General features: G+C 33.7%; 1 protein-coding gene across 1 annotated transcript in view; it reads right to left on the reverse strand.

Annotated features, from left to right (window-relative positions):
• Positions 1-10041, reverse strand: part of LOC105623297 (potassium/sodium hyperpolarization-activated cyclic nucleotide-gated channel 1-like) — a 14909-nt gene extending 4868 nt beyond the window's left edge. The window contains exons 1-5 of the mRNA XM_012204695.1: positions 9917-10041; positions 7642-7742; positions 4362-4441; positions 2322-2657; positions 1819-1953 (exon numbers count right to left, since the gene is read on the reverse strand). Of these exons, the coding sequence (XP_012060085.1) occupies positions 1819-1953; positions 2322-2657; positions 4362-4441; positions 7642-7742; positions 9917-10041 (777 nt within the window). The remainder of the gene's footprint in view (positions 1-1818; positions 1954-2321; positions 2658-4361; positions 4442-7641; positions 7743-9916) is intronic.
• Between the last annotated feature and the right edge of the window lie 495 nt (positions 10042-10536).

Here is a 10536-nt window from a genome sequence, read left to right on the forward strand (position 1 = left end):
GAGAGAGAGAGAGAGAGCAACGCCACAAGATGTTGAATGATATCGAAAACTATTCTGAGTAATTTTAATTGAAAATTTAAAATAAAGTTAAAATGATATCATATTGACTAAAACATGACAAAAGAATGACATAAATTGACAAATTCGGTCAATGATCAGTCAATATAATATCAAATTGACATTATTTATTTATTCTTTTTTATTTTCTTCTTTCTCTTAACAAGAATGCGGTTCTTTCACATATTTCCGCGATTTCTGGTATTCGTAAAGTTGAATTTTAAAAATACTCAAAAAAAGATGCAATCATTTTCTCCGTCCGCAAATATAATACAGTAATAAAGATAAAAGTCTGAAAGAATTAGATAATTTATAATATGATGATATCATCTTTCTTGTAAAATAAAAAAATTTTTACACTACAACTTGCGCCACTTTAATTGCGTTGTATTCTTGATTTTCTTTGTTTCTTATGCTAAAAGAATGAACTTAAATGATGCCAAGTGCATAAAAATATGAAACGGATCGCTTAACTTGACTTGATGCGATGTCGAAACTTCAAAAAAACTAGTGATCACGAATTTGGCAGCGACACGAACATATATAAATATGTCGTTCGCATCAAGTCAAGTTATGCACTTGGCGTCATTTAAGTTCGTGCATGCATTGCATTTTTTTTGAGTCTTTTCAAAATTAAACTTTACGAATATCAGAAGTCGCGGAAATATGTGTAAGAATCGCATTCTTGTTAGGAGAAACAAGAAAATAAAAAATAATAAATAATAATAAATAAATAATGTCAATTTGATATATTATATTGACTGATCATTGACCGAATTTGTCAATTTATGTCATCATTCTTTTGTCATGTTTCAGTCAATATGATATCATTTTAACTTTATTTTGACTGCTCTCTTTGGACAGTGATGCAGAGAAGCTGTACCATTCTTTCAAAGTCGTGGGTCAGATTAGAAACATCTAGATATTCAGAAACATCTAGATATTCAGGATATTCTTAGAAGTAAGTTTCGGACAAGAGAGATGTAATCGATGCTGCCGGAATGACGACGACGTATATTTAACGGCTGATATGCTGCCAAAGGCAGTTCTCTCGCTAGAGATCTCGCACGGATACTCTCGCAAAAATATTGTATCGCACCGTGCAACCCACTCCGATATTAAACGAGACATTTCGGAAACTCGCGTAATATTTACCGCGTTATTTTTGGCCGGATCATAGTTTTGCGAGAGTTGCAACATAATATCAAACGTAATGTAAAACATTACTTTCGAAAAGATATAAAGCTATAAGGTTTTTCTTCACGCTACAAAAATTATTTGTTCTTAAAATAATTAAGGATTAAAGTCAATCATCTCATACACCTCCGTTCATTGTATTAAATTTTATTTAATAAAATATTACACAATGACTTTAAATTTTTGATATATGCAAACATAATATATCAATGTTTTATTTAAAATGTTTTTTTAAACATATTTACGAGTATTTAATAATAATAATGCTTCTTTAATAAATGATCGAAAATTGGGACATTTATCTTGAGCGACAAATAAGATGAAGATGTCTTAATGATATTATTATGACTTCTGTATGTCAATAAAATGACTTTGATTCTTAACGTCAGTACAGTTTTAAAATCATTATTTTGACTTTTATGACGTCAAAATAAAATCATTTTGATTTTTTCTAATTGAAAACTTGATGAATTGAAACTGACTCCTTGAACTTAGAGAACTAGATTTATAATTTATTTGACGATAAGATTTAAGTTCTTTAAACTTGTATTATCAAACTCTCACCTGCGAGATAGGCGGCTCAGGACGGAGGACGATAGTGGAGGGTGGTGCCTCGAACGCCGCAGGGATGGGTGTATAATAACCAGATAGATTCTGTTGCTGCTTCTGCGGTGCCCGGTCGTATGGATCCTGGGAGTGCTGAAAAAAATGTAAAGGGCACAGCGATAAAGATTCGCCCACCGTCGCGAGTGTGTCACACCCACGCGAAGACATTTACGACCGTACCAGTTGCTATCCTGCAAATCTTCCGCTATCCTCGCTTGGCTAAAACCGTCTCACGCCGATTCTGAGTGCATAGGTTCTGAGTGCGAGAGACAGAGAGGAAGAGCAACATGCGTAATTAACAATATATCTCTCGCATAAACAACAACGGCGACGATGCTTCTTACGTCCAAGATCGCAAGCGATTACCACGTGCCATCGTTTCTTACCGCGTTTCTCATCGGCTCTTCTTCCAAAATTGCGGAGAACCGACCATCAGCCATGTTTATGCAAACATCACCTACCTGCCAAGGCTGAGTCTGCTGTTGCTGTTGTTGCTGTTGGCCCAGGGGATGCTGTTGAGAGAGTGACGAAGTTGCCGGGGGTGTCACGGGCGTCCAGCCCCTGAGATTCTGTTGCTGTTGGAAGTGCGAGGGCTGTCGCAGGAGCGTCCCGCCAGGACTGATCGGCGATGGGGACGACGGGACGGCGCTCTGTGTCGACGACCGTGCGACCGTCGAGGACGGTTGGGGTGACGGACCCGATGAGAGACTACTCTGGTACGAGCCGAATTCACCGTACCCACGGGTCTTACCGGAGGGGAAAACAGATAATTTTGTAGGCTCGAGCGAATGCACGGACTGGTGGGTCTATCGTCCCAAAAAAAGAGAGAGATGGTGCGCGAAAATTTGCGAGAAATAATGCGATATCTATAATCTTCGTATGTCTATATTATTTATTTAAATCATCTCTTTCGATATACTATTAATGTTATTAACACTATTTGCATAATAAAAAATTAGAAGCTGATAATTTGAATAAATAAAACGGTAAAAAGATTTATGGAATTGATGTATAAAAAAATGACCATCGGAGTGATAAAGCAGAGAGATTAGTTAGTTTGAATCTCGACTTTCATTAAGTATCTAAACTTGTATCATTATATGTAAAATAAAAAATATTTTTTGTACAAATAGAATCAATGAATGTACACGGAAAAAATTATTTTGCTGAAGTACATTCAAATTAGTCAGACGCAGAAAATAATTTTGTTCGAATGTCAAAATAATTATGTAGAGCATTCAAACTGTTAGTTAAACTCTTTAATTAATTACATCGAATTAATTCATATTATTCTCGATTATTCAGATCAAAAATTTTTCAAAATTTGTCCGCGATTCACTCGAGCCAAGCATCGTCGTTTTTATCAAAAGGGACCAATGCACCAATTTGACAATTTATCGTTTTCTTTTTTCGCTTCCTGCAAATAATCAATCGGTAGACCTGCCTCGACGACCGCAATGGGCGGATTCGCGTGTTTAAGAAATACGATATTCGGATGTCGAATTTGTATAGTAAACTTTCTAACGATATCGATATTCACTGCGTGCACGAGTGCGAGTCAGAGATGGAACGACATGTAGTATCGATTTTTCGTTTAAATAAAACAATAATAGATAAAATATTGATTGTTATAATTGCTAGAATTGTTACAAAAGTTTTATTTTATTCTTCGTTAAAAAGACAATTATTTCAGTCGATTTTTTTATTCAATAATTATTCGAGATTTAATGACAATTAAAAAAAATTGCTTGAAATCGATTTCAATTTTACCGAAGAATAAACTAGCCAAAATTGCTGACTTAATTTAGAGACTGCGGTATATATCGCGTATTTGTTTCTCCATCTCTGCTCCGAGCGAAATAGGACTGATATACATACACAGAGAGGAACGAGCGTGAACAATACATAAAAGAAACACGTAACGAACATCGTTGCATTCACACGCATGGCAAGATGCAGGAGAAGCTATCGCACTAAATGGAAATAAAAAATATTACGAAAAAAGAATGCATACAACACGTAGACATTCAAAAGTATATCCGTGTCCTTTCGGAGATTTTTGAAAATGTCACGAAAATGTTTAATTACTTCATTATATGCTCGTTTATATCCTCATTTCATTTATATGAAATGATAAATGTTCTCTTTAAATTCTTCGGAGTGAGATTTCATTCTTTTGGAGTAAAATTTACTTCAAAGAATTTAGAGAATTTTTGCTACACTAACAAGAGAAAAGGTAACAGGTCTTCATGGATCAAAATTTGATTTCAACATTTTTGCAATAAATATTACATCTTGAGGCATTAATTTTTTTCTTATCGTCAATATTTTATCATCATTTCGCTCGAATTTTTAATACCGTTCGAAAAATAAGGATTGCAAATTTTTATCATTGCCTTTTGTCATTGTCTTATTGAAGCAGCATAAAATGATGGGACAACGAAATCTGATTCTTTAGCGCGAAAATATGTACACACGTATCTAATTATCTGTTATATTACCTTCGCTTGGACGGGAGCTTGCTCGATGTAGTCGAAGTCTTGATCCTCTGGAGGCGGTGGCCAAGCTACTCGTTTGAGACCTAGGATAATAATAGAGTTTCATAGAGACAAAGATCGGTTTGGCGAGGTATGAAATTTCTTAATTTATGATATATGACTGCGATATATCTGTGTTAATCAATTAGATTTGGACAAATCCGCTTGAATTATTACATACAGATATAAGTTCTTTAAAGATGAAATTTTTAACATTAAAAGTACTGGAGTCATCACTCCGTTGATCGTTTCTATTTTTTAAATAATTAAAATTATTTTTTATATAAAAGATAGGATTATGAAACTTTTTGACTTTTCAATAATTATATTGAAAAAATATTTAGTTTTTCATCACTTTCTTTATTTTTACAGTAATCTATTCGCTTAGTCCTCAAGAATAAGAAACCTTAGTACTTTTAGTATTAAACAGTTTTCGAGATGATAAAAAATGGTATTTTTTAATACCGACGTCCTTTTGTAGATTAATACAAACTTGAGAAAAATTGATAGAAAATAGACGATAAAAAAGAGTCACTCATTTATCGTGTCACTAATATCATCAATCACCACGTCTCGTATATTCATTTAATCGCGATTTTTCATCGTCATCCAACCACCATCATTGTCATCAATTTTCGTCAAAAATAATGCACTTGATCCAACTTTATTCACACGATGGATCGCAGCGATGTCGCTCTTTCCACAAAATTTCTTTCATCATTCCATCAAAATAGTATCTCTAACGACGTGCACAATTTTGATTTAACTGTGTCACGCAGCTCTCGTATCATATATCGATCGCGTGCACCGCAAGCGTGTCGCAACAGGCGGCCGAATATTATGACATCCATATGGGGTCGCGCATCGTTAATCGCGCAAAATCGTGCGAACGCATATTTTCTGGCAACTAATAAATCCGCCTGGATCCTGCGTCCACATACCGATGCGATCCCAGCGAGCTCGCTGGTTCAGCCGCTACGGCGATCAGGAACGCGACTCTGCCAAAACAGGCACCCGCCAACTACTAACGCTATGCGGAGTCACCTGTATCTTTCGTTATCGCGGAAACTAGCTGGCTACCGATTTTAGAGCCTTTCTGGTGACCAGCCAAAGAGTGGGGCTTGACATTGTGCCCGATCAGGGTGGGGCAGCGTCCTTCTCTGTTAAATCTATAGCGTGAAATTTAACTTAATTTAAGTCGCCACTGCTCTTACTAAATATGTCGTTATTTTGTACTAAAACGATTGTTAAATTTGACACTGTGTTAAATTTGACAGGGTATTTCCTCTAACTTGCTCATTTAAAATATCTCCGTTATTTTTTATATATATATATATATATATATATATATATATATATATATNTATATATATGTAATATGACATAATGAGATATATATATCATTTATATAAATTAATAAATTTATATATAAGTGGACTCTTTTAATAATAAGCCGTCTATTCTCAGCGAATTTAGCAAACGTTCGAAAACGCGCGCTTGACATTCGGACACAATGATTCTCCGCTCTAATTGAAGACAACTTTTGGCGATGAATCAATGCGGCGTGCTTCACAAAGAGGACCTTTCTCGAACACAACGCACGCGGTGTTCGGGCGGAGGTGCTCGTGTGTTTTGCGAAAACACGTTGCTAATCTGGTGAACTCGTCTTTGAGTCATAGCCAAAGAGTAATGATTGTGTCATGCTAAATTGAAAACGTGTTGCCAACGATAGCGGCATTAACTCAAGGAGCTGATTTTGCCCCAGAACAGGTAATCGACTGATAATATTTACATCAGTGACTCATCATCTTAAAGTTCATTCTTAAAGGGAATTTAAAGTCGTCTATTGTACCAATTATTTTTCAAATAAGTATTTTTTAAATATTTATTTTATTAAACACAGATTTAAAAATTTTTTTCTACGCCCACACAATTAAAATATAAATGTACTGTCTCTAATAGTACTCGTCACGGTACAAAATATCTATCATTATAATGAATTTTTACTAAATCGATCTGTTCTGTGTTATCTTATTATGCGTTTCTGATTCCAAGAACATTTGCAATTTCGTTAAGATTTATAACTAATGTCTAATTTTAAATAACTGACTATTATTGTATTAAATTAAAAAATTTCAATTAACATTAATAATGATCCAATCGGAGTCGAAACATATGTTTGTTTTTATTATTGTATTGTTATTTATTATTATTGTAATACATTATTATTACATGTCATTAAAATTTTTAAATATTCGATAGGCTCGTAGCCCTTGTCATTATTATTATTTAATTTGATTGAGCCTTATTATTATAATTTTAAAGTATCAATGTGAAAACTAAACTGATCAATTTTACGCCAAAAAAATAGTTGGAAAATGATAGTTTTGTTATTCTATTGAGCGTAGCTCAATAGAAAAAATAGTTTTGCAACTGTTGTAAAATTCTTTAATATGATTGGTCTTGCCTTAAGTTCCTCTCTCTTGGATCATAATAAATAAATCAATCATATTATAAAGAATTTCACAACAGTAAACTGCTTTTCTTGTTGAACACAGCCATTGGCTTCTGGCATCGATTCATAATAATATTTGCTTTATATCTCTCTCTTGTATAAAACAATCTTGGTTTGGAATTACATAATGTTAAAATGAATAATGTTGAATTCTTAGATTTGAATTTTTAGACTTAAATACCTAATATGAAAGATTAGTTAGAAAATTTGTATATATTTGTATGTGTGTATGCAATATGTGATGTAACAGTGATATATCAAATGACAAATCGTAAATCGTGTATAACTTTTATTGGATCCATAAAATTGATGATTTTAGGATCCTCTGAAGACTGAAGACTCAAACAATACACTTTAGTGCATAAATTAAATGCAAATTTGTCCGAGGAAACAGGTCGACCTAAATTCATATTAAAGTTGACGGCATATGATGCTTGCTTTTCTGCTGGATTGCTAACTGATCTAGATTCTTGTCACCGTATTAACTGCGATGCTGACATTATCAGTACGATGACAAGATTTGAGATTTGAGATCAATTTCTGATCCAGCTAACAATTTCCAATAGGAAAACAAGCATTGAATGTCGTCGGCATAAGTATCAGTCTATCACAACATACTTTTGATGTCAAATTATAGACATCAAAAGAATCTTATGATCTTCCTAATCCTAATTTTAAGTTACACTTTCTAGGAATATGTAAATTTCAAAGAGACATGTCTTCACTTACCAGGTTGACCACCGCGCTGCCTCGTTTCTTCTTCTTCGAGCATACGTAGAACGGCGCTGTTCTGCAAGTTCGCTGGCTTGGCCAACTGACTGAAGTCGATCCTGGAAAGAGAGATTTCCACGTTTAAGCTTGGCTTGTTAATAATATTATTATTGTGGGAAAAAGTTCGCGTTTTTTTAATGCCATCTAATGGGAAAAACGCCACGAACTTTTTCCTACACCTAATATTTCGAATGCTACAAAAAATGAAATAATTGTCTTCCGCTTCTCGAAAAATAACGTTGCAACAATTACGGACCCCATGTTTATCTTAATGCTTAAATAATATGAAGTGTTATAATTTTTTTTATAATTATAATTCTTCTGCAAATTTATATGAAAAAAACATGTTAATTCTGACAACAATGACGTTTAAACAAATAAAATATAAAGTCGATTTTTTACAATAAAAGAAAATATGGAAAATTTTTGCTTCATACACTGAACAAAATTCTCTGATTAAACCAACAAAAGGATTCAACAAAACGTATTTTGATGAGAACAAACAAAATTTCTGATTATTGTAATCAGAAATTCTGCTCGGTATTAAAATGCTATTTAGAGGCCTTTGTTGATTTAATTAGAACATTTTTTACAAAAACTATAAATTTGCAAAAAGGAGGAAGAAAGAGGTAATTCAAGCTCACGAAAGAGAAGATTCAGAAGAAGTCTGCAAGCTCTTAAAGATCAAAAATCGATGATCACCTTTTCGTAGCGATCATCTCGACAGGAGGTAATCCTGAAGTGGCAAGGATAGTAGAAATAACGACAATGATGAAGAAGAACGGAACAGCAAGCGAACCAGCACGCGTCCACGGTCCATCAAACGCGAAACTAAGTCAAGTACGAAGACGAGACGCGACGGTGCAAGCCGTCGGTTTCGCGCAGGCCGTTTATTTCCAACCGGCCGGTGATTCGGTCCGCCGAAAATAACTGACGTTGCGAACGAAATCGACGTCGACGGCTGATTCATGCGACCGGCGTCATCGAGTGACCGACTGACATCGGCCGATACACAGACGATTGCATGACACCACGTGGACAACGAGCTGATGATTGACGCAAGGTGGTCGCTGGGATTTAAATCAGATTCCCCACGCGGTTTTGCTCGTGAGTCATTCAAGTCGATTGACGATTCACTTGTGGAATCTGAATTTGATCCAGATTAGGATAGATATAGACAAGGGATGTGTATTTAAGTTGAAGTAAAGAATCTAACAAACTCCTGTAGAACGCGATTTTATCCTATATGAGAAAAAAAGGTATATATAGTCTTCGTATACGTGGCAATAAAATTCGAATGAGGAAGTAAACACACCACTTAATTAATATATAAAACTTTATTGTCCTTCAAAGCAATCTCCCCTAAAGATAATACATTTCATATAGCTACGGAAACTCTGAAAGCTCCGCAAGCTGTATGAACGTTGTCAGAAATGTATTGCCTCTAGGGAGGATAATAAAGGTCATTTATGTTAATTAGATAGTGTTTTCAAAAATATTTATTGCCAAATTTTATTGCCATACCACTCATTCTAACTTATAAGAGTCTCACCCTTTAATATTAATTAAAATGATATAGTGAGACAGTATAAGTTAAAGTGAGATCGTATATACCATACCTTCTTCTCTCGTGAGATTTCAACAAAATTATTAGTGGTTAGACTCTGTTATAAGACTTTTATAGACTAAAATAAATAAAATAGTACGAATTTTCTTACAAACTGGTAATGATTATTGGAAAATATTTAAAAAGATAAATATTCATTCGACAGGTATTACAAATCAACGATAATATGTTCATTGTTGGAAAGCTATTATGTTGATTGCTATTACAGAATAGAACTCCATTTATCTGCATTTCATTTACGAACAAGTTTGTGCTCAATTCTAAATATACGCACTTACAGCTGAGCTTTTATGATGCTATAGATTGAATAATAGGAGCTCAACGTGTTCGATTTTAGTTTTCTAAACGTCAGCTGTTATTATTGGAACTAATAAGTACTGGTAGAGAAAAAAATAAGTGAGTTTATATTATTCGAACTATTCGATTATTATCAGAATTATCTTGTTCCTTGACATGTTCAGATAAACGGAGCTCTATTGTATTGTAAAAATTCATTTGTAAATGTGAATTTTTATTTTATTTATTCTATTTCTATTGTTTTATTTAGTTACTACTCAACAAATACTTTTGTTGAGTTATTTCTCTTTTTTATTTGATACAACTTACCCGACTGCACCGTTAGCCAGAACTTGAGTCTGTCTATCTAGAGTTTCCTGTATCGCTTGTGGTGAATACAAGTTGATAGGAGAGTTGAACTGTTTGTTTACAAATTTCGCTTTCTGCGTGGCCATGTTGATGCTTTAATCAGTTTACTCTCGAGTTTATACTGTAACATAAAAAATATTGTAGAAAAAAAATTATGTACGTAATTATGTATGTAAAAAAATGTAAGGTGCTTAACATTTTAGACGTCTAAGTTCTAATATTTAAATAATTTAATGTCTAATATAAAAAATAATTTTTTTTTATTAATTATAAGATACTAGTATTTATTTAATATACATAAAAATTAAATATACAGAAAATGGAAAGAGAGTATCTATGTTTGACGTTAGATTTTTTTCGGCGAAAGTTGTCAACAACGTTAAACCATAAATAGAACTATTTAATAAATCGTCATAAAGAATTATAATCATTAATTTGATGCGATAGCAACGAATTCACGTGACGAACGATGCACTTCTTTGCTTCATATATATTCTAATTCGATCATAAATCGTGCGAAGCTAAAGAGTGAAAGCAATTTTAGTAAGTGGATCACGAGCTATCGTTTCCTATGATCATTC

The sequence above is a fragment of the Atta cephalotes genome (genome assembly GCF_000143395.1).
Source record: "Atta cephalotes unplaced genomic scaffold scaffold00055, whole genome shotgun sequence".
Classification (NCBI taxonomy): Eukaryota; Metazoa; Arthropoda; class Insecta; order Hymenoptera; family Formicidae; genus Atta; species Atta cephalotes.